This window comes from Brachycentrus maculatus, unplaced genomic scaffold (genome assembly GCF_059751285.1).
Source record: "Brachycentrus maculatus isolate JH-2025_06_01 unplaced genomic scaffold, ASM5975128v1 h1tg000260l, whole genome shotgun sequence".
Lineage (NCBI taxonomy): Eukaryota > Metazoa > Arthropoda > Insecta > Trichoptera > Brachycentridae > Brachycentrus > Brachycentrus maculatus.
The window spans coordinates 70530-96894 of NW_028281011.1; the positions used below are offsets into that span (position 1 = coordinate 70530).

The window sequence follows — 26365 nt, forward strand, 5'->3', positions numbered from 1 at the left end:
TGGCAGAAAAATAAATATTTTAGAGGTATTTATTTATGTTATGAAAATAAGTGCAAAAATACAAACCGTATTTCACAATCCCAAAATTATCATTACCCATCTAACCATGGAATGGAATTTTGAAAACATTTTTCCTAAGTAATATAACTTTTCTTCGATTCAGCAACAATGTGTGTTTTAAACATTTTTTACTATAACTATATTAATTGTGAGCAAATGTTAACATCATATATGTATTACAATAAATCAAGCCCTTGAAATATTTTCTGCAATACATGTGCCGAAAAACATTTTCCCCAAATAATACAATTTTACGTCAATTCTGATGAATTGACGTAAAATTGCGTTTTATATAATAACAATGTGCGTTTTAAACATTTTTTAATCATAACTGGGCGCAAATATCCACTGTCAACATAATACATGTATGTTTTACAATAAATCAATCCCTTGAAATGGATTGTGTAATACGAAGAACAATCCCCAATGAATACAATTTTTTGTTAAGTCATTAAAAAATTGTGCGATTTAAATATTTTTATTTACTGTACAACGTGTGTGAAAAACGTAAAATATAACAGTGGACTAGATATTTAAAATATTAAAAACCCAAAAGCCCCAAGGATTGAACTGTGTTTGCAATAGTTACAAGAAATGTATTTGAAATGGAAAATATGAATTTTTAAAAATTCAATTTCATGTGTTTAAAGTAATCATATCTCTCGAATGAATCTAAAATTACATTCTTTTTAAATAAATGCCTTTGAATAAGTTAGAAAGTGACCCCTGTGGTATAATAAATATACTAAGTAACGAGCGCCAAGTCATTTGTGAGGAAAGATTAAGAAGACGATTTTGATTTTTATGTCTAATGGAACTCACTATATATTCTATACATACATATTTTAGATAACATGCCTACATTTTCAAATTTTCAAAAATTAACAAAAGCACGGGTGATTTTAGCAATTTTGCAACCTACACAGTAGATCTCACTTAGACTAATAATTTTTGGTGGATTACTCCGGAGATTTTGTAATATCTTATGTTCGCTTATTCCAAAGCTTCTCCTCCTGTTTTCGGAAGAAGAATGCACAGGAGGCCGCTCACTGGAAACAAATAATAACGACAATAGTAAGCAGATCACTTAATAGACGAAATGAAACACCTGAGAGTTGGTTAAAATTTGTCAAACCTATTTTAGTTATAATTATAAGTTATTTGACGCATTTCAAATAGCAATTTTGGAGGTTTTCTGCCATATTACTACTATTTCTGCTGACTACAAAGACACAGGAATACCTTTGAAATATTGATGAATAAAAAAAAGCTTCAAGCCATTCAAAGTTGCCCGAAAATTAAGGTATTTTTTAACTAACGATTTACGTAAATATTAAATCACAAAATACAATATCAAATAATTAAAAATAAACCGAAAAGTAAAAGATAATTTTCAAATGATCATTATTTTAATATTTATTGTTTCAGCGTTCACTTTGTAGTAAGAGACATGATTAAAATATTAATAAAACACTTGTTTTTTACCAGTTTGCATGTAAACTGTTTATATTCAAACCCGTAGATAGAAGCATCTATAGCTTCCGAACTAGTTGTTAAAATATAATACTCAAGTGTCAAAAACAAGTGTTTTATTTATAATTTTATCATAATTGACTACAAAAATAAAATTCAACTTTTTATATGAATTTATTCTAGTTCGAGGACTAAGGGTGGTAAATTAAAGTGTCGTTAAACAAGTACTGCGTAAAAACCCTTTCAATTAATCAAAACGTTATTGATGTCCATGTAAAAACCACATCCAACCATGTCCAAAACCGTGTCGTTATTGATGTCCATGTAAAAACTACATATATTTAGTTAAACTCACCTAACAACATAGCTGAGAATAAGACAATTGGAATGACGCAGTTGAGATCGACCAGGTATCCGAAGACGAGGTTTCCAATCAATCCTCCACCTCGACCAGCTGTTAGCGAAAGTGCAGCAGCCATCACCCTGATAAAATAACATGTGAATAAGTAATTTTATAAGAAATTAAGTATATGAGATCAAAAAATAAAAGAAAACGGCATTATTTATGATAATTTTTGTTCCTGCATCAACTAGATTTATGAACGAGTATTTGGATGCACTCAAAATGCTGTAAATAAAATAACTGGTCAAATTATAAGCCATATAAAAAATTGAAAATAAGTTTTCAGGTGGGGCTCAAGTATGTGAACTTAATCCTTACAAATAAATAGAAAGAGAGTTTGCTCAATAAAAGCTTTTCCTATTCCAATAAAGATGTCGGTAGTGAACTCACATGAACTGTGTCACGAGTTTGAACAATAAATCTAGAAGTTTCAAAAAGTTAGTAATGTGGTTAACTAAATTTACAAAAAAAATATGCATTTTACATAGATAATACACATAAACTAAAGGTTTTTTATTGGGTCCTGAAAATTGAATAGTATGGTTGTCAATCATGCGTAGAATTGGTAAATGTTGCACGTGTGTAAAGTGATCAATTAAACTAGCCCATGACGGTCGTGAGCCCTGTAAATTCCCAGATTTCTATATTCTTCTTCATCTTTGTTGACATGTCAAAAAATGTATATGAAATGCTTTCTGGCATAAAACAAACACTAGAAGGATGCCTTGAAGGATATTAAATAGAAATATTTAAAGACTTACCTTAGGTTTGTAGGGAATAAGTCGACTAGCACACAATACACGAGACTGATGCCAAGTGACGTCAAAGCCTCAAAGACGCATGACAACACCAAGTTCTGCATCCCATTCTGCACGAAGTATAGTCCAATGGTCACAGCACCAGCTATCACTAAACTGCTAACTGTAAATTTAAAACAAAACTCATTCGCACGTTGAAAAGAGAGTAATATATCGTAGTCGTACAGGAGAAAGTGACCAACTAAAAAAACATAAAATGTTCAGGAGGCCCCATTTAAGTCACTTTTGATTGGCAAGAAAATAAACACCAATGCAGTCAGTCATTTTTATCAAATCAATATATTATGCTTCCAAGTTTAAAATCCTTTGGGATTTTTTCAGGGCAATATTAAGCTAGTAAGATATCAAATAGTTAATTATCACGGTTTTTGTAAAAAAATGCACTTGGTCACTTTCAACTGTATGACTACGATATGTACATTATTGTCGACTACAAAATTAATCGACAAAATTAATTTACATTTGACGGAATGATGATGATGATGGAATGATTATTCCGAAGCTGGTAGTAATGAAGTAGTGTTTTTAAGTTTTAAATTGCAATCACAGAATTCAGCACGCTTCCGGCTACGCTAGGAGCCACTCGTCTCTACATGCCCTTTTTTTAGAATGCATATTTTGTTTTTTTTTTTAGAATAAACATTGAAAATATATTTTTTAACTCCTTACATTTCTGTTACTTTTTTCTTTTCAAAACCACACATTTTTTAAATCAATTAAAAAACGGTGTGTTAAGAAAAAAAATTACGTTAAATGTTACCTGGGTTTAAAGAAAATTAAGTACCGGTTTATTGATTACTGGTATTACATAAAGTGAACGATGAATGATAAGGAGAGTGTTATATTAACATACCACAAAGTTAACAATGCATGTTAAGCATTTAAAATGGGAAAAAAGAGACATGTGACTCCTACCGTAGACGGACACTTACTGAACTGCGGGTAAAGCCTTGCAAACACTACTTTATGACTACCGATTTCGGAATAATTATTCCATCATCAGATCAAATGTAGACTATGTAATTATTGTCTACATTTGACCTGATGATGGAATGATTATTCCGTAACCGGTAGTCATGAAGTAGTGTTTTTAAGGTCAAATATGGACTGCGTAATGCAGTCTACATTTGATCTGATGATGGAATGATTATTCCAAAATCGGTAGTCATGAAGTATGAAGTAGTCATGGTGGTATGGACATGTGGAGCGAATAGATAACGAGAGAATGACTAAGAAAATATATGTGGCGAATGTGAGAGGGAAAACAGAACAAGGACGACCGAAAAAGACTTGGCACGATCAGATCAATCAGAACCTAAAACCTGGCGGTGTCAAAAGTCTGCGTAATGGGAGGGCATGTATGACTAGATGTATGGATGTGAAGGAGGCGAGGAGTGCATGTCAAGACAGAAGAGTGTGGCGTTCCATCCTCTCTGCCTACCCCTGCTGGGAAACGGCGTGATGGTAGTAGTAGTAGTAGTAGTAGGTAGTCATGAAGTAGTGTTTTAAGTGGTATTGCACATAGTGAACGATGAATGGTAACGAGAGTGTTATTTATAATAATTAGTGATTGAAACTTACTCAAGAAGAACTTGGCTCCTAGCTTATGTACAAAAAGAGGCAGGAGCAGACTGGTAGGGATGCAGGCCAGGCCGATGATGAGTGTGTGCATGTACACCGAGTCTTTGATAGGATCGCCGCAGAATACGTCCACCCCTTCAGGAGTGGTGACGATGCCGGATACCTCGCACACGGAAGCAGTTTCTCCCGGATGTTCGCTCTCAAACTCCTCGAAGCGGTTGAACAATTCGGGGAACCATACCATCAACGTGTAATAACTAAAAAGAAAGAAATTGAATCAACCTAAAATTATTTTTAAATCAATTTTTTTACAAATTCTCAATATTATTAATATTTAAAGCATTTACTTTGTGGTAAATCATTTTTAATTATTTATTTTTTTACAGAAATATTAATAATATTAGTATGTCACCACTCACAGAGATTTTTATGTCTACCGGTTTCGAGACGTACCCCTCTCTTCGTCAGAACAATCACTACCACAGCATGCAAACAATACCATCCTTCACTACCATAGCACCATTTACACACATAAAACTACACAAAATGTGTAACACGTGCGTTTTTCGGTCGACCCGAAGACCAACATGCACTTAAGGTTTCAGCACAAACATGCGTTACGAGCCATTTTACATGGTGGTGAAGGGTGGTATTGTTTGCATGCTGTGGTAGTGATTGTCCTGACGAAAATACGAGTAGGCTCGAAACCGGTACTCATAAAAATTTCGGTGAGTGGTTATATACTAATATTATTAATATTTTTGTAATTTTTTTTATATTTAACGTTGAAATTTTCATCATTTCAAGTTCTCCGAGATCGACAGTTGTACGTGTGTTGATAACACCACAGATGTTCCATACATTGCACGTTTTTCAGCTTCATTTACCACAAAGTGACTGCTGAATCAATTAATAAAAATATCAAACAATCTTTGTTTGTTCCACATTCATTCAAAGGTCGCATCATTCGGATATGTCGTATTTTGAATGTGTCCTCGGCACTCATGAGTATCAACAACACAAAACCATTTTCCAAAGACAACAGCTGGAGGCGCGTTGCAAGAGCCTGGACGAGGACCTATCCGACATCGGATCCGTGATAGTTCATCTAGAACTGTCGCGAGATGTGATAACATACACGATAAAAATTGTGAAGGACATTGATACCATAAACCAAGCTAGTACACAAAATGCTGAACCCTCTAATAGTGGAACGGAAGGTCTGTTGACGACAGTCAACAGTCCCGCTTCTCCTGAGGAGTTTTAGGTGGTTTCCTCTCAGCAATGAGCAAATGCTGAGAAGTTCTTGATTTGCCCACACTAGAACATTTCTCCTGTTCCCAACACAGGTTAAAATGAAACATTTTTTTTAAATTTTAGAAGCCACAAAAATCCACTTAAGGATCTTTAAACCTTGTACATAATAAGCAATATCAAGAATAAATGCAAAACGCATCTTTAAAAAAAACGCCTATATTTTGGTGTCAAAAAATCCTGGATTTTCTCCTGGTTCAAAGCAGTCTTTTGTGGTGTATAACGAGTGCGACTGCAGAGTCTCAGGTTTAATGGTTGATTGGTTCGGAGGAAAAATAAGAAAATACGTAAAAGGATCCTCTTAATTGTGGTAAAAAAATGGTTTTCCGTAAATTTTGGAAACGAAAGTGATTAAATTTTACTAAATATCAGAAAAATTTCAAGTAGTATGTTTTTAGTAATGATGATCATTTATGTTATTATTTCATCACTCATATCATTACAATTTAGATTTTATCTTTATCTTTGTTCTGTTACTAATTATCATTGTTTAAAATATTAATTATTTTTATATCGAATACTATCTCTCTAACAATGTCAGATTGTCGGATGTACTATAAATAGGAATAAAATAGTATTATTTTAAGTAATTAAATTATTTTTAAACGCTTATCAAATAATCACAAATATACGTCGATGATTATTAATGATTCATAATTCTAATCTTTTTTACAACGTCAGACGTTTTGGCGAAGGGACTAGTGATTAGCGCAATTGTTTTTCGTTCGGAGGTTCCGGATTTGATTCCCAAGGGGGTTAAAATAAAATTTAAGTACAATTATTTATCAATCTCATGTTTATTTAATAATCACTCCGGACGAATACCTGAAGCCTAAGACTGATCACCTTGCTTTGATCACTCGTGGAAATAACAACCAAGGTATGGTGATGCACCACTACGTCGATACGATGCGGTGCTTTATGCACCATATAAAGTGGACGCGAGTAAGAACAATTAGAAGATGCTTTCAGTATATAAGTATGTATGTAAGTAATATTAGAAGTAAAATTCGTATTATTAGGGCGTTTGTGCAATACACGGAATTTTACCGTCCGGCACTTCAGTTAGCAAAACAGATGATCGGTGTGTCCGATCGGTGCGTGATCACGGTGCGCGTAAATTCGATCACGCTAAACTGTCGTAGTCGCTTTTATCTTTCAACACCGGACTGCCGGACGGTAAAATTCCTTGTAGTGCACAAGCTGCCTTAGGTTAATTTTTCAGTTTTTTATTATGTCTTTTAAGGCCTTACTCGCAATCTGGATGCGGTAGAAACCGGTTGTGTCTCTGGGAACGATTCAAGAAATATATTTATTGTAATTTGACTTTTTTTTTAGAATACGTATTGAAAAAAAATATATAATTTTTTCAACTCCCTTGCCTTTCAATGACTGTTTTTTTTCAAAAGCATTTATTGATTTCGAAGAAAAACTTATTTTTTCAATACAATAACGGTGTTTTAAGCAAAAATTCGATTTTGTCAAATGTAACCCGAGTTAAAAAAAAAATAAGTTGCGATTTATCGTGTATTGGGCCAAATGAGAAAAAGTGTATTTGGGATAAAAAGGTTTGCACAACACTTTTTCTAACCTTTTGCTAGCCGAACTGAATAAGATAAGTGAGATTGATATGTTTACTGTGGGGATGATTGCACAACGCCTTTTTTAGAGAGAAAAATTGTGTTTTTATTATTCTATTCAATTTCATACTATTTCTGTGAGCCTTAGCGGCTCATTATTAGAAATGGGTATCAAATTTTGGTAGAGAGGGTTTGAACCGAGAAATTCTGACTAAAGAGTCCGCGACACTAACCACGGGACCACAACTCGACACAATCTTCTTCTTACCTTGTTGTCAGACCAAACTGAATGAGACAAGTGAGGATGGTATATTTGCGGTGGGGAGGTTTGCACAACGCCTTGGTCTGGTCCCAAATCTCCGAGAACAGCCTCCTTATGTCCTTAGGCTTCCTCATGCTGAGACTTCTGACAGACTTGAACTGTTGAGTGATTGCCGAAATTGATCGCTGTTTCTCTCGGAGACTTTTGATCTGGTAAAATTTGATAAAATTATCATTACACATTTTAAAACATAAGAATGAATGAAATATGTTTTTTAAATTTATTTTATATATTTTGTATTTATTTTTATTTTATTTTATTTATTCGGGAATTGTACAGCTTAAATATAAAAAAGATATAATAAACAATAGTTACATGAACAATAATAAACATTACATTACATTAACAAAAAATAGTTACGTTATATAAAAAGCCAATTAAACAATTCCACATTTATGTTATAAAACTATTAAAAAACATTCAGAGATTTAAAAAACGGGTATGATATAAAATAATAGATTTAGCAGGAAGGAAAATCCTGCTAAATCTATTTTAAAATCGATTTTACAATGAAATTTTTAATGTATAAAAAAATTATAAATAATTTTATTTGATAATGAAAGTCATTTATTTACAAAAAATAGTCTGTCCAAAAACTTGTTCACAAACTTGAATTATCTCCAATTTGTTTTTTTTCATTATTTTTGAGATCTCGACATAGATAAAGAAGAATATGGGACACTCGCATACTGTTTTTCAAGTATGATCAATATATCTAGAAGTTTCAAGAATTTGAGTAGTGTGGTTGCCAATCATGAATTTTACACCTGTGTAAAGTGATCACTTAAACTAGCCTATGATGGTCGTAAGCCCTGTAGATGCCCAGACTTCCATATTCTTCCTCATCTTTGTTGAGATGTCAAAAATAATGTGAAAGTCGTTAAATTTACTTATTGTGGCTGATTCATTTGATATCATTTTGATATTTTTTCATAAGGATCTTTTTGATGAGGATCTTTTTCAGAGTAATGTGTGATATTTTCGCAAGGACCTACAAATACAAACTACTGCTTAAAAACACTTCATGATGTCATAAATCTATTTATATATTTGCATTTTACTATCGGATAATTATAATGATAATGCAGATATCCATAAATGACTGTCGCGTATTAATATCTTTATATTTAAAAAAAAAAATCTAAAAACTCTAACTAGATTGTATTCTAAGAAAATGTAATAATAGATATAATAAAAGTAATTGTTAAAATAACAACAATTATGATTAATAAGATTAGATTAGTAAATAATACATAGTAAAATTTACTGAACATGTAACACATTGGTTGGTAATTTATTGAACATGTAATACAATAACTGGTTACTGGACTTTTGGATCAATAAATACACAAATTCGTCTTTTACCGACGAGTAAAATGACTTTGGCCAATTTGTGAATTCATTGATCCAAAGCTGTCGGGTTGTGGTCCCGCGGTTAGTGTCGCCGCGGACTCTTAAGTCAGAGTTTCTCCGTTCGAACCCACTTTACCTTAATTTGATACCTATTTCTTATAATGAGACCTTTTAGGCTCACAGAAATAGTATGAAATGGAAATATTTGTGTAAACAATAAAAACACAAATATTTATCTTTTTGAAAAAAAATCTGATGGCCAGTTATTTCCAAAAATGGATAACCAATTCCAATACATAATAGACAATGGAATAGAAGTAGTAACTGCCTTGTTGTGTATGTGACATAGAATTTCGTCTAGCATAACACCAGTCTGATAATGTCGATGATGATTACGACGAAACTCGGTTACTGATCAGACAAAATATATGTGGAAAAAACTATAAAGTTGTTATTTTATTATATAAAATCCAGTTCCACCAAGAAATGTCAGTACAAAACTTCATGTAAACGAATAGAAGTAACATAAAGAAAAATAGCAATAATTACAAATTTCATTAAATATCATAGGCTGGTTAAGTGATGACTTTACTCACGTGTAACATACTTTAATTTTTATAACTCATAACTTCAACATTAAGTTCTCAACAGCCATCTATGGCTGGATTGAGAAAGATTTTTATTTAACCATAATAAAGGTCATAAGCCTCGTAAATACCCAGACTTCCGTATTCTTTTTTATCCTTATTGAGATGTCAAAATGTTAAAATCAATCCTAAATGGAGAGACCCAGATCGGCTGTCCAAATTTAAAACACAGTAAGGGACATTTTTTGTAGTACGTTTTATTTGCATTTTTGGACTAAGTAGACTCTACTTAGTCCATAAATGCAAAAAAAACGTACTACAAAAAAATGTCCCTTACTGTGTTTTAAATTTGGACAGCCGAGATTTGTGTTCAATAATTTTTTTATGGAAATAACCCACATATCCTCTATTTTCAGAGGCTTGTCTGTATGTAGGACAGTAAGAATAAGCAAGGTAAATGTGAAAAATACAAACTTCCAGACCAATAAAAAAGAAATATTTCGTGATTTTTTTTTCCAATTTCGGAGTCGAGCGTCTACCCAACTAAGCCAAGGCGCCTGTCTACACACACTTACAATGTTGTTAGCAATGATTACTTTAAAAAGTCGAAATATTTTTACCGGATAGTTGTCCTCGCTGTCCCCTGTATTCTGTTTGTAGATTTTCTTCAGAACGTTGAGGGCATCGTCGTAGTCACCGCACTCCATCATGAACTTGGGGCTCTCGGGGAAGGCGAAGAGCCAGATGGCCAGCAGGAGGCTGGGAATGGCGCAGACGGCAACAAACAGGTTCCAGGAGTCGAAGATGAAGAAATCCGTCTGGATTCTCATGTTACTTATTGGGATTATTACCCAAGCGATCACTAGAAAGATATTAATATCAACCAAATTAATATCTGTTTATTTCAGTTCATGAAATGGTTATACAACCGAAGAGATTTTACTTTCACAAAGAATTTTTCAGACGGCGGTAGTGAAATCGCATACGAAACGATTCCTTATTAAAATAAATCGTTTTGATATTTTTTGTCATGTACAGGAACACGAGGTACAGCGACCAAATGATGACAGGTCTTAAGGCCTGTAAATGTCTCGTATTAATTTTTTTTTTGTTTTTTTTGGTTTACTTGATAATATATTATATGAGAATCCCCTTTTGGATAATATACGTATATGGTACTAGTGTAAAAAGTTATTCACATATTATGGTAACTCAAAATATTGTTACAAAAAGAATGTATGTACATATATTGCTGGCCTTATTGCTATAACGTATTTTTTCCGACCAAACAACAGTATGAGGGATATAAACAATATTTAAATATGATCTAAAGCACCATTTTCCATCATACAACCACAAAAAAGTATTTTGTTACATTTTTAAAAAGAATCCTTAATTATTTGCGGTGTTAACTTGATCATCATGATTAATGCAAGGTGATCAGTCCCGCTCTTTAGATTATTACATAAACGACTTTTATCTGATGAGATATACAAGTAGATGACGTGAAGAAAATTTCTGATATATGAGAAAGGGGATAGAGTAGGAATAGCAGATAGAAGAAAGAGAATGGTATTCGTGATTGCTATTTTTTACTCGTCCTCAAAAATTTATTGCCATACGAGTAAGTTCTTATTTATAGTTGAAATATTAAATTAAATACAAGAGTTTTTCTATAATATTATAAAAGAAATACGGAGTTCTCCATCAATCCATGCTTACGTGGTAAAATAATAATCCCTACAGTCCAGAACATTTCCATCCAGCAAAGAATTTTCTCCCTGTATTTGGTAGGCTGAAACTCCCCCAGGTACGGAAAGCAGATTCCCATGGCTCCAGCAACCCTAAACGAAAAAATACAATTAACGTAATGAAAAATTTATTCTGATAAGTTTTCAATAAATAATAAATGTCTGTAAAAACAAATTAGGTTTAAAATATAAATAGTTATGGAAAAATGCAGACAAGGATTTTATAAAAATATTAAATATTGGAGTTAAAATTATCAATTAGTCTGATAGTAAAAATAACCTGCAGGAGCTTGTGTCAAAGGTGTGTAATGTGTGTAAGTAATTTGCTGATGAATACTGGCAAATCCAAAATCAGGTTTTTTAAATAGATTAATATAGATCTATCTAATGCATAGTAGGTACAAAGATTATAAGTGAAATATGTTTAAACAAACATTAAAAATAAAATTAAGAGGAATAGTGATATTAGGAAATAATTCAAGACTAAGATGAGCATTATCATTAAGTTAATAAAGGTGTTTTTAAATGGTTTGAGCATGTGAATCTAATGAGGACAGATAGAACAGTGAAATAAATTATCAGGCAAATGTAGTTACAAATAGAAGCAGAGTATTTCAAACGTCAGGAGTCGGAATAATCGGCGGAAATGTATGAGGAGATGCATGAATATAAAGGAGGTGAAATTTGTTTGTACAGATTGGTGTGGCGTTCTATATCCCCTGTAGGGAAGGGACGTGAAGATTATCAGTTAAGTTTTGTATATATGGTTAGGTTTTGTATTCTCCCTATCTACTCCTGTAGAGAAGGGACGTGAAGATTATTAGTTAAGTTTTGCATGTATAGTTAGGTTTTGAATATATTTTTGTTTAGCATGATTCAGTCGAATGTTCAATGGTATTGTGAAAATAAAACAAATCACTTGAGATGGTAATCAAACATCAATTTCAATTCAAGTATTTAGATATCAATCAGACATTGTAATTAATATTGAGAATTTAAAAATACACATCTATAAATAACATTTGTTATCTGAGTTAAACAAAGAAAATTAATGATCTCCACAAATAAAAATCGTATTTTTACTTTTTTTTGTTTCTATGTAAACTTTGTTATCATATATCGACGTTGAGTAATTCGTTAGAGATTGTTACGCGTTCATTTTTTTTAGTCTAAGTCTTATATTTTTTAATGTTCCTTTTTCTTTTTTTTCTGTTATGTTTCCCAAGAATGGATATATATAAAATGATAGAAATGTTAAAATGAAACTTAATGAATATGTGTAAAATCAAACTGAAAAATAGGTAAGTATCAAATGCACAAAAATAAGTAAAGTATATTTGATCGTTAACCCTTAACCCTCTGTCTCCAAGCGGTTCTAATGTTCTGATGTTAATGTTAAGTTTATTTAAACTCTTCATATAATTTAATTAATGGAGATAACAATGTGTAACAATAAATTAATGGAGATGTGTACAAAAATTACTTACGCAAACCCATTGAAAAATCTGAAGAACATGAAGAGGGGAAAGAATTGTGAAACGGATGAAGCCAGGCCACAAACCGCGTCGAGGAGTAGAGTAGCTATTAGGACCACTTTCCTTCCCTTGGTATCAGCCAAACATCCCCAAAAATACGACCCAAGCACCATTCCTGTAAAAAATGACTTGATGATTTGTACTGATTGATATTACTACTTATGCATATTCGCACATACTTGGTTACACTTGTACTTGTTAATTCTGACTATACTTACACTTGTACATATTTGGTAAGATACCAATGCTTACTATATTTATACTTGGTGAGATACCAACACTGACCATACTTATACATATACATATTTGGAGACTTGTATTTGGTAAGTTACCAATGCTGACCATACTTTTCTTGTGTATATTTGGTGACTCTACTTGTACTTAGCAATATATCAACACCAACCATCTTATACTTGTACATATAATGACTCTTTTTACAAGTAGTTACCAAATATACCACTCACTCCTTTCAAGAACGTCATAAATAAAAATATCGTCAATTTTCAGTTGTGTATGTTTTCGGAATGCCCAGAAAATACACTATATTCCAGCAAAAAGGCATATTTTTAACTTAATATTTACCCGCTACAGGGCAGAAAGTGTTGTTTTTGCATTTCGAAGAAAAGGTATTGTTTAATTTTTTTTTTTAAATAAACTAAATATTTTTCAAATGGAGAAAAAAACTCCTTCAGGTTTTACCTAAAAAGATCTGTTGCACAGTAAAATTTCAGTAAGTGGCTTGATATTTATTTTTAATACATTGTATTGTATTTTTAAACTTTAAAAACGTTCTCCTGAAAAATCGAATATTTTGATTTATGACGTTCTTGAAAGGAGTGAGCGATATATATACTTTTACTATACATATTTGGTAACCACTTGTACTTGATAACATACCAGAAAACATGACTTTCTTTTTTTATGCCGCTAATTTGAGCAGTTGTTTTATTAAAAAAAAATTTAATCAATGACACTATCGGTACTTAAATATATCCTTTGAAGGACGTAGTGATAGATAAAATTGACACCGTATTACCCATTATAGCATTAAGGTGGATTTAATAAACAAACAATGGAGTGATTTAATCGATTATTGGTTTTTTCGATAATGCATCATACTTACATTGGCGATATGTCTTAAACAGATTAAGATAAGCACTAAAAAATTGTTGAATCGATGATAAATTAATGAAAGTAATTTTTTTAGAGCTATAATCATTATGAAGTGTGTCTCAATTTGAGATGAACCATGTATTATGCCCAGGGATGCACAGATTTTTCTCTTGTCCAGTGTGTCCAAATACTTGTTTACAAATCTGGATTATCTCCAATTATAGGAGTTATTTTTCATATAATTTTTTGACATCTCAACATAGATGAAGAAGAATATGAAAGTCTGGGCATTTACTTAAACCAGCCTATGACGGCCGTAAGCCCCGTAAATGACTTCCATATTCTTTTTCATCTATGTTGAAATGTCAAAAAACTATTTACAACATTTTGAGTGTGTCACACGTGTGTAAAGTGATCACTCAAACCAGCCTATGACGGTCGTAAGCCCCGTAAATGCCCAGACTTCCATATTCTTCTTCATCTTTGATGAGATATCAAAAAATAAAATCAAAAAACTATTATTTATTATATCGGACACTGGATTATTTACCCTACGGATGCGATATGCTCAATGCAGATTTTCGGTTTCCACAAGTTGGTCTTATAGAAAATTGTTACTATAATAAATTTGATTTACGTAATTAGTAATACATTTGTTGTAATATTTTATTAAAATGAATGACAAAATAATTTGGCATGAAACCGCTTACAGTTAATATGAGGTATACAATGTCGGTATATCTCATTGGCCGATATGTACACAACCACAAATTAGTTACTCAAGAATATAAAATGTGAAATGTCACATAATTAATCAGCTTTTATTGCAAAAAGTTATGCTTCATACCTTATATTAAAAATGAATAAAAAAATTAAAAATACCACAAACTTTCAGTAAATTCAATCAACAATATTTTCGAAAGTAGTATTTTGAACCAACGAGTAGAATTTGTATTCACTTTTTTTAAACATTCGTTGTCTGTGTGTGTTGTTTCACATGTGTAACTCAACGAGAGGGTTAAGCCTGTCTTGCTTAATATTTGGCAATGAACCCAGCAACTATAAACAACTTCATTCCTTGTAGTCAGCAATTTTTGACTTGTACTATAAAATTTATTATAATCTTCATTTTAGAAAATTGTAATTAGAGTCGTTTTTAAAATGTGGATGCACAAACCGCATCTCCAGACCTACAAGAAATCACGCATGGATGCATGATATTTTGATATTTTACTGATATATTATACATATATTGATATATTTGAATATAAAGCATCAATTAAAATATGTCCCGTGTACTGAGAAACATAAGTGATAAATCTATAATTATACCTCTAAATCAATTAAGCTCCGTGCGTTCATCTAATGACCTATTCACGCAAGAAGTTCTTTGTCGATAAACACTGAATCGATTTCATCCTTGCCTCTTCGACGTTTTATTGGAACTACGTGACAAAAATATTTGATGAAGTTGCGTGTGTTCGCAGAATATTTTGCGAACTTAACGCAACGTAACTGAACTAATCTTTAATTGAGCATTGGCATTAGTTTTTTAGATCGATATTTTTATTTTACTCCGACTCGAGAGAGGAAGTTTAAAAAAAACTTTAAAAAAAAATAATCATCGATACTAATACATATTCATATCAACGTCGATGAAATTTAAATTGAAAATTTATATATTTATATATATATATATATATATAACGTGGTAATATTTTTCTTTGTAAATTGGGTGTAAATAATATGTTAAGTGGGTGTATAATAATAAAATAAACAATGTGTTGCTATGTAATTAAAGAAACGACAATAAAAGTTTATTCTTAATTAATCTTTACAATAATTTTTATATCTATCTGATTCTGACAGTTAACAATATTATATTTTTTCTATCGGAAGTCTTTTGTTTTATTCTGTGCGATGCATGCGACATCTGGTGGTAGAACTATTTTATGTATGTAGGTACTATTTGTAAGTACTTAATAAAATGTATAGGTAGGTACCTAGGTATTTTATTACATATATATATATATATATATATATATATATATATATATATATATATATATATATATATATATACGGGACCACAACCTGACCCGACTTTTTTTAATATCTATTTGCTTTGGTTTGTTCATGAAACGTCAATTTAATAAAAGGTTTTCATTTGATAATTACGATACATTTTTCAATTGTACACCAAAATTGTATCAATATCTTTTACTCGCTTAAAATGTCAAACACGCGATGCATGTAATAAAAATTACCATAATTGTCGATAAGTCCAATGCGATGGTTTTTTTTTTCTTCCGTTTTGTTTTTTTTATAGGATGGATCGTTTTAATTTTTTATATAGAATGGACCTTACCAGGCTATTTTGCTTAAACTCTTTTCATTCGTAGGTATATATTTTTAAAGAATGTTTCTGCTGATAGCATGACTTTTAATCGTTTATGCGGATAAAAGTATTAAGTCTACCGATTAACGTACGAGTATTGTACACTGCACGAACAGGAGTCTTAGGTATATACATATATATATATATATATATATATATATATATATATATATATATATATATATATATATATATATATATATATATATATATATATATATATATATATATATATATATATATATATATATATATATATATATATATATATATATATATATATATATATATATATATATATATATATATATATTAAAATCAAAAATAAAATCTACCCACAAAGGCATGGCCTGTGTGGGTAGATTTTATTTTTGCTTTTAATAAAAAGTACTAGTAAGAATACAATACATATAAAAAAATAGATATAAATAGATTAAAAGTGCTTATATAAAATACAAATTACAGAAAACAAAAATATCAAAATATTTCAATGAGTAAAGCTAACATAAAGTATATTATGTATGAGCTATAAATTACAAGAAGCTTTTATTTAATAAAATAGATCTTTATATCTTTAAAAAAAATATTTATATATAGGTGTTTTTTTAATAAAATATATCAAAAAAATCTTATATGCATGCATCAAATTTGCGAAAAAATATAATTTCCATAAAATAGTTTTTATTAATATTTACCCAGCATAGGAGTAGCGGTGAGGAGGCCCTTGTCTTCTGATGTCATACGGAAGTCGCATTGTGCAGATGGAAGTACGAAGGAGACGATGGTGATGCCGATGGCCGTGTTTGCGTAGATAAGTCCACATATCGTCAGCAGCAGGTAATGGAATTTACCAAAACCTGTAGAAAAAAGAGAATGATTAGAAGAATAAAAATAATGAAATGTAAAATTTTGAGTCCAAAACATAGCCATTTTTAAACCATTTTTAAGAAAATAGCAATTTTTCAATTTTTAAGGGTGACTGACAAATATTTCAATTAAAAAAAATATATATCTTCCAAAATGATTTTGCAACTCCAAAATATAAAACTAAACAATTTCAACAAAACTTCTAATACTAAGCAATTAAATACTGTAATAAACACCCTGAAAAAATATTTGAAAAAATCGAAGATATCAGAATTCTTCCGAATAAAAAAAATACCCATTACATGTAAATCTTTAAAAATAAAAAAATTTAAAATAAAATAAAAATAGGTACAATTGTACCATTAATTAAATTAAACAATTAACCTCGAGTCTAAGATGCTCTCCAAGCATAAGAACTCAGTCTTTTTTGGAGAGGCACAGCGAAGCTTAAGTTATAAGTTTGCTATATTTATAAATATATAGTAATGTTATCAAAAAAAATTATGTAACTTTATTTAATAAATTAAAATTTAAAAAAATAATAAAATATGAGGTAGGTATTGAACTATTTAAAATAATGAATAGAATGTCAATATATAATATACGAAGTGTTTCGAGTGTGCTCATCTTTAAACACAAATTCCGGGATTCAAACTGTTAAAGGATTGTTATCAAGATATTATATTTAAACTCCTTTTCTTACCCTTATCCGATTTTAGGATCTACGCTGCAGTCTAAAATAGAATAATAGAATAAAGCAATTCCTAGAGTGCTTGGAGTTGGACATATTCCTGAACTTATAAATACCTATATGCAATCTAAATACAGTCATGTACATGAATTCTCCAAGAAAACCATTTAGTTAGACGCAAAATCAAATAATATTCGTATCCTTGAAGAAGGATACTGAAAAATTATTTTAAAATATATGTTAATGAAAAATTAGATTTAATTTATATTTTACTTAAGTAGTTATGAAAACAGATCTCAACAATTCAATAGAAACATAAATCTAATGAATTACTTGATAATCCTTTCAATTATGGAAACGTTGACAATACCAACATATCGCTCACTCCTTTTAAAAACGTCATAAATCAAAAATCGTCAATTTTCAGTTGTGCATGTTTTCGCAATGCCCAGAAAATGAACTACATCCTAGCAAAAGAGGCATATTTTTAACTTAATATTTACCCGCTACAGGGCAGAAAGTGTTGTTTTTTGCATATTGGAAATTTACCTATTAAAAGGTATTGTTTAATTATTTTTTTGAATAACTAAGTATTTTTCAAATGGAGAAAAAACCTTCAGGTTTTATCTAAAAAGATGTGTTGCACAATAAAAAGCTCAATAAGTAGCTTGATATTTATTTTTAATACATTGTATTATATTATTAAACGTTAAAAACGTTCTCCTAAGAAATCAAGTTTTTTGATTTATGACGTTCTTGAAAGGAGTGAGCGATATGTGTGATACATAAATACAATATACCAACATACACAACTTAATATTACCGAGCAGAATTTCTAGTATTATTACACTGTCAACTTTGTCATATAAAACAATTAAAACTACTATTTTTGGAAACAATTTTATAATGCTGCAATTTTGGCATGAATTTGCATACTTTTATCAGCAAAGATTTTTATTATCAAATGCGGAGCTTCTAAGCTTTTTATGTTAAGAAAAGCCAATTGCAGGCTTAAGTCTACACGGGTTTGAAACAAAAATGTTTTACGGTTTTATTTTAATAACCTATGGATTTTGCAGTAGATTATTGCATATTATTACATATTATCAAAATGCTTGGTGTGTAATAGACGGGTATAATGATAGTAATATAAAACTAGTAATCTGAGAAATATGTACGAGTACCTAAGTCAATTTTTTTTTTTAATCATTACTTATTATTATAGTTTTACAAATGTATTTATATATATACTTAAATATACATATATATATATATATATATATATATATATATATATATATATATATATATATATATATATATATATATATATATATATATATATATATATATATATATATATATATATATATATACATATATATAAACATTTGTAAAACTATAATAATGATGTTTTACAAATGTATAAGTAATGATTAAAAAAAATATATAACCCTTATAAGCATTGTAAAAGTATCAACAAAAATAAAAAAATAAAAAATGTAATTATTCCGGGGTTTAATGATAACAGCAGATACCTGGGTTTGAAGAAAATCAAGTTGCATATTGGACATTAATCAAATGATTTTAAAAATTAAACTTTGTTTAATAGAGTTAAACTATGTTTAATTCAATTATTTTTTTAATTATTCGATTATTAATTTTAATCGGATCTTATGTTGCAGGGAATCTGCAACATAATTATGCTGTTTTTTTTCCTAATTAATCTTTCGAGCAACAAAAACAACATAAATTTGTATTATAATAAAAATAATTTTGTTTAAGCATAAATATGTTACATACTACATTAGTTTCTAATGAAATTTCACAACATATCCGTATGATAGCATTGTTGATTTTAACTTTGATTTGTTCTAATTACTAATTGCGACGATTTTTATCATATGTAGATAGATGACTTGCTATTTTTACGTGAAATGCTGGCTCTCTAAATGCCGATAATGATGAGAAACAAAAAAAAAGTTAAAAAAATATTAAGGGAAACTAATAAAGGGAACTAATAAGGAGAAAATAATATTGACTACATTTAAAAACGATGTATGATAGATGTTCGAATGGTGTAGTAAAAAAATGATAGAGGACAAAATATTATAGATAAAATTAAGAAAGGTGTGTTGAGATGATTTGAGCATATAAATCGAATGATCAAAGAAAGAACAATAAAACAAATTTAACAGGCGAATGTGGTAAGTAATAGAAGCAGAGGAAGACCTGGGAAAACTTGGGTTCAAGTATTTCAAAACTTTGAAAGTTGTCGGGTCACCAGTCGGAATAATTGGCGGTTATATATGATGAGATGCATAAATGTGGACGAGGCGAAGATTGTTTGCAAAGTAAGATTAGTGTGGCATTCTATTATCTCTCTGCTTACCCCTGGTTATGGTTAGTTAGTTATATATAAGTATATAATGATCAATGATAAAGAATATATATTCCAGGCATTAATAAGGCTTAAGACCTGTCATTGGATGGTTTAAGTGAACATCTTACACACAGTGTAACATTCGCCATGCTACCCATGATTGACAACTACATTACATATATTTTCGTTGAATATTACACAGTGTATAAAGTGATCACTCAAACTAGCCAAAGACAGATCGTAAGGCCTGTAAATGCCCGGACATAAATATTCTTCTTCATCTTTGTTGAAATTATCTTTTCTTCGATTTTGTTATTCTATTATACTGTACCTACCATGATAAATTCTCAAATCGATACTCTCGTAAGCGCATATAGCGTCGATAGTTATATTAATGTTCTAGCACTACGTTTCTTTTCACGGTCGAAGCGCATCAATGTGTGCCAAGTTAAAGAATATCTCTTTCCGAGTTCCTGTTTTTATAAAATCACTTCCGTAAATACAATTAGCGGTGACAATGAGACGACGAATTCAAACAAACGAGGTGATCTTGGTCGTGACGTACATTTGGGATGTATTTTTATGGCTCCCTAAGACCTGTGTATATTTGTATGCACAAATTAGGATGGTAAATACCTTTGCATGTTATGTATGACGTTTATGAGTAGGCATGTGTGTTTTCAAAGTAAATATTTTTTACTCTGTTTATTTGCTTAGCAATATAAACGCTGCATGTGAAATATTACTCAGGTTCCGTGGTATAAGCGAGATATATAAAATTGGTTGATGTTTTCCCACTGATAAAAATAAAAAATAAATAAAAATAGCAATAAATTTCTACCCCCTCTTCATCCTTCAACGGACACAATCTTAAAATTCAGACATTACATATGGTATGCTAAAATGATGCGGAATACATCGAAACACAATTGATTCGAAAAAATGTGGTATTTACCATGTAAAACTGTTACCAATTAAAATTGTATGGATATTACCACAAAATGACTGCCGAATCAATTAATGATACAATTATTTTGTTATTAATTTAAATTTTACTTGGTAAATGTCGCTATATCTTAAAATTTATTTTGACACGTATTTCGATGCATTTCGCATCAAAGTCAAACACCGTACCGTAAAATTGTTCTTTATGAATAAAAATCTTCAATTATTGGTCGAGTTTTACTGGTAATATCTATTACATAAAAATAAAAGTGTAAATGTTCTATGCTTCAAAATTTTTTTCGCTTAAAATTATTAACACACTACTTTGAAATTTTGATACAAGCATTCGAATACGCGCGTGTTTTTGGAATGTCATAGGCAGGACTATTTTTTTTTAAACAATAAAGGTCCCGGACCTCACATCATTGCAAGCTTTTTTCTTTAAAAAATTATGTTTCAATATAATTTAAATATTCATTACAATACCATATTTTATCATTTTGACGAATTAAATAAATAGAATAGAATTATAACGTAAGTACAAACATTGTTAAAAATTTTAAAAAATATATTCTTAAAAATTATGCCGGAACGCCGTTCCATCACGTTTCATGGAAAAGCCCTGGCGATGGGTGCTTTTACATTTTGATATATTAACGTAGATGAATATGGAAGACAGGGCTTTTACGGGGCTCACGACCGAATCTTTAAAAGTTATTGAAATGACAAAATTGAAAAAAATAGATAGATATTACCACAATGCGACTTCCGAACCTATAAATGAAAGAACAGTTCTTTTAAAATCCAAAAACCCCGCAAGATTCGGCGTATAAAGTGTTACTTTTTATTCACCAACGTGTACTACATTTTTTTGCAAAAATGATAAAAAAGGATAATAAATCATGGTTGCTACTTGGAAACTGTTTCTATATGAGGAGTAAATAAAATCACGCAGAACAAGTACCGTAGATAGTATAATATCGGACTACACCGCTTCTGACGTTTAACGCAAATATATCTATGGCGATAGCAGAACTCGTGTTTACCTTTAAGTGGCAATACGTTGTCAAATAAAGTTGACAGACGTCTTATCTTTAGGCTTTACGTTGGGAAAAGTGTCACATGGCGGGTCGTCTAGGCGTCAGCTTTAGAAGAAGAAAAATATTACATTACCAAACCCTCATCCACACCCGATGGTGCATAGGGCACTGCATTATATCAACGCAGTGCCATCTTGATCGTTAACACATGAAGGAAAGGTGATCAGCCCTCCGCTTCAGGTACCAGTCCAGAATATTTTTTCAGGGATTTTTAACTGTTATATTTATTCAATATTGAATATATATTTAAGTGAAAAATCACTTATATTTTTATTCGACCCTCTCCCCTGGGAGTCGAACCCGGGGCCTCCAGCACGGTAACCGAGTGAGCTGACCATTACAATCAGGAGGTGGACAATAAAGAAGAGGAAAAATCATCTTGTTGGAATCAAACAAATCTGAAAGATTTAAATTTACCGATATATTTTTTTTATATCTGGTTCCAACCTTCATGCATGGAGTTGGCAAAAGAAGAATGAAAGTAAACTGATTTGCAGTCAGATGAATGTGCAGTAAGGATGGATATGTAATTCATAGTACATATACACCCCTGAAGATGAAAGGTCCTTCTCGAACCGGTTGGAAAATAGTTCAAAAATTAAAACTGTTTAAAAAAAAAAATTTTTCAAATTATTTTATCATGTTATATAAAATGTGTCACAAAAAATCTACAAAAAATATTCATGAATAAAAATATATCGCTTTATTTCAGTTTTTTTTCAGTATGGGAATATTGGTTGGGGTAGTAAGAGTAATGCATTATTAAATAGTGTTACATTATTGTATTTTGTTATTTGTAATTATAAATAAAATGATATAAATATCCACAAAAATCCAACCATTTGATTTACTCTTGCTGTAACATTTTATAACGCCATTTGAAATAATGCTGTCTGTAAGATTAAAAAAAGATTAAATAATTTTACACAATGTTTGGTGTAGAAATTTAATGCTTCCATTTTGAGAGAAATTTTATCTCACCAAACAAATACCGACACTTGAAATATTATGCTCTCAGCGGACATATCTTGGTAAACGATAAAATAAATAAAAAACGTTGTCTGAAGAATTAGTTCAAATCCTTGCATACATCATTTGTAAACAAAACGCGAAAAATTATCTTGTTAATCAATCTTCATAGTATTTGTAAAAAATCCCGTAATAAACAAAAGAATTATAATAACATGTATTTTTTTTTACGAAAATTAGGACATCTCTCAAATTTTCAACTATTATCAGGCAATAATATTGACATAGTGACATTAACATATTATAGATTTTGTCTGCCTCCATGGTGTAATGGTTAGCGTGTTTAGCTACCATGCTGGAGTATAGGGTAATTAATAGTACATAAGTAAACTATTGATTTATTACACATTGATTGGTATTTTGTATCCTTTTTAAATATTTAATGGAACGTAATAATGTAGTGTCTCTAAGTATGAAAAAATGATGTACTTAAATTTATAAGGGTAAGGAATTGCATAAATTGTCGAATCCGTGTCTCAGAATTTTACGTTTTACGATAAGAATATTTGTTAAAAAAATATTCTTTAATTTATTTATTTAATATGGCTACAAAAGTATTTTTTATGATTCAATTCATTTTCTAGACATTTCTACATTTACAATCTTAAAATTAATAACGCAGTTCTTCCCAATAAACAGATCTCTTGTGCTTGGACTTAACACTTATTATTTATTGATTATGTTTGTTGGTAATATAATTTACTTTTATTATAATTTTTAAAAAAAAATTTTGGATTAACATGGATAAAATAAATTAAATTTATGTTTTAGCATTTAATGTCTTCTATTTTTTATATCTGTAGGAAATTGAAGTACTTGATTCCCAAATATTTAAAGATTGTTTGTAATTGTATTTTAGTATTTTAAATAAATAATCAAAAACTCACCTGTCGCTGTTATAGCATTCTCAAAGTCAGCTCCTTGTTCAACGAAGTCGAGACCTAGAAAAAAAATACTAATTGTAACTTAAAGAAGCATTTTGTTTGAATGCATACATATTTTTCTCGTATATTTTTATTTATATCCTTCAATCATCCCTTAGACCAAGGTATTGACATATTATCTTCGTCTACGAAAATTTGTATAAAAAATCTATGTATGTACCGTATTTTGAACCTTGACACTTTTGGTCCAAATTAATTAATCAGATTTTTCATTTCGTATTTATATTTTTATTTAAAACATATGAATATCTTGAATAAATAAAATACATTTAAAAAACACATCACTTTTAAAATCTATTTTAAAACCTTTTTTATTATATACATACGAGTACAATACTACATGTATTTTACACGCTTTACTCTAGTGAAAATATCACACTGTATATTATGCTTATTTTAAGCATGATTTTTAAATATGGGTAAACTGGAATCTTATTGACGATACTGTGTTTTGGATGGTTTACTTAATAACAATTATTGAATATATTGACTGTTAGCTTCACTTTGGTGATATATAACATTATTTATAATTTATTATAACTGCATTTGCGCTTATTTAAGATATGTTATAATAAGTTAGCTGAAAGCTTATGATAATAATGGATAGTTTATATAATAATAAGTGTTGCCTATACGTGATCGAGGAACTGTGGAATAAATCGGCCATTAGTGAAAAATATTACATTGTTATATTTTTCACTTAAAGCCAATTTATTCATTATTGTTACATTGTTATAATAACTGAATTTAACTTTCTTAGTTTTATTTTTTTTAAGATTTTTAATAAAGTAAGTTTAAGATGAACGTATTCTCGAAATAATGAATATATTGATTATTAGAACTAAAAATATTTTATGTTTTTGTTGTTCTTTTAAATTGTGTAAACTTGTATTTTTTAAATTATTTACTAGTGTTTTGATAAATCAAATCTTAATATTTTTTTTAAATACATGACGGGAATATGAGTAACAGCAATAAAATTTAAAATAAAAGTAACACAATCTGTTGTTTTTAAAAGAAATATCAAAAAGTGAAGAAAAAATTACAATTTTACTGAATTTATTCTTTTTCGAAAAGTAGTCGATGGACTGCCTTATTTTTTTTACAATCGTGGCCTTTTGATAAATAAATGTGGCCATTAGAAAAAAAATCCCCGCCCCTGGTTTAAAATATAATATATCAACAAAACAGGAGCTGAGGGGATACATTTTAGAAGGTTCTGGTTGTTTTAAGGGAACAACAATTTTGTCACAAAGTATTTTTAAAAAATATTTCAGAAATTATTACTTGTCCCTAAATATCTTAGCAGTCCTCCTTCAAAACTCTTCACTTTTCACCATTCTAACACCATCATCATAATCTTACTGAAAAGTACTTAATTACTTTTAAAATAATTGTATTATGTTGCATTTTTTATAATGCACTATCTCTTCATTTATCAAACAGATAAAAAAAATCGTACAAATTGCCATCATTTATATGTACATTACTGCTTGGTTGGAAAATATCGGTTTATATTTAAGTATTGTTTATCAGCCCACCAATTTACTTAATTATTGTAAAAAAATATACAGTTAACCCTCCTATTACATTGAGATAGGTATCGCGTTATCGGAGGGTACATTACAGTTGTTAAATGTTTTTAGATTGTATTTTAACTTAAAAATGACTCATTTCAGTCATATCCGCTGGTTAAAATGTAAAAATACAATTTAAAACATTGACTCCCTATAACGTTCCCTCCGACAACGTGATATCTTTCTTAACGTTATAGGAAGGTTAACTGTATTTATAAATAAATACAAAAATAAACATAAATTTTTAAATATTAAAACTTACTTACCCATTTTGTAAAATTAATTAAACTAAATTAATAATTAAAATGTTTTATTTTATAATATCACTTTTATAATTTATTTTGGCACCATCGCATAAAATCTGCGCAGATCAAGTCTTTTGAATTAAAACCCCACTATGGATGCATTTGATTTACATTATTGGATGAAATTTTAAATATTTTATTAATTATTTAAGAAATTTAAAAATGAATCTCTTTTAATTGAGATGTCAGTAACTGTACTGCAGTGGACTGTCAACGGAACCGCATCGCGAATAAGT

The 26365-nt window shown here is 29.9% G+C and overlaps 1 protein-coding gene across 1 annotated transcript; it reads right to left on the minus strand.

Moving 5' to 3' along the window:
• Positions 1 to 907: 907 nt before the first annotated feature.
• LOC148305852 (synaptic vesicle glycoprotein 2B-like) lies at positions 908 to 26365 on the minus strand. The gene is made up of 11 exons (XM_088265999.1): positions 26091 to 26365; positions 24191 to 24244; positions 16984 to 17145; positions 12730 to 12892; positions 11214 to 11335; positions 10112 to 10353; positions 7498 to 7700; positions 4336 to 4592; positions 2698 to 2857; positions 1889 to 2016; positions 908 to 1109 (listed from the first exon to the last, which is right to left on the minus strand). Exons 1-11 carry the CDS (start codon positions 26092 to 26094, stop codon positions 1054 to 1056), a joined length of 1551 nt encoding a protein of 516 aa, XP_088122125.1. The 5' UTR covers positions 26095 to 26365; the 3' UTR covers positions 908 to 1053.

Bases quoted from the DNA above. Each gene is read 5' to 3' on its own strand.
- LOC148305852 (XM_088265999.1), bottom strand. The intron at 11,336-12,729 runs GTAAGTAATTTT...TTTTTCGTTTAG, and splicing joins AGATTTTTCAATGGGTTTGC to GGTTGCTGGAGCCATGGGAA. The intron at 1,110-1,888 runs GTGAGTTTAACT...ATTTGTTTCCAG, and splicing joins ATTCTCAGCTATGTTGTTAG to TGAGCGGCCTCCTGTGCATT.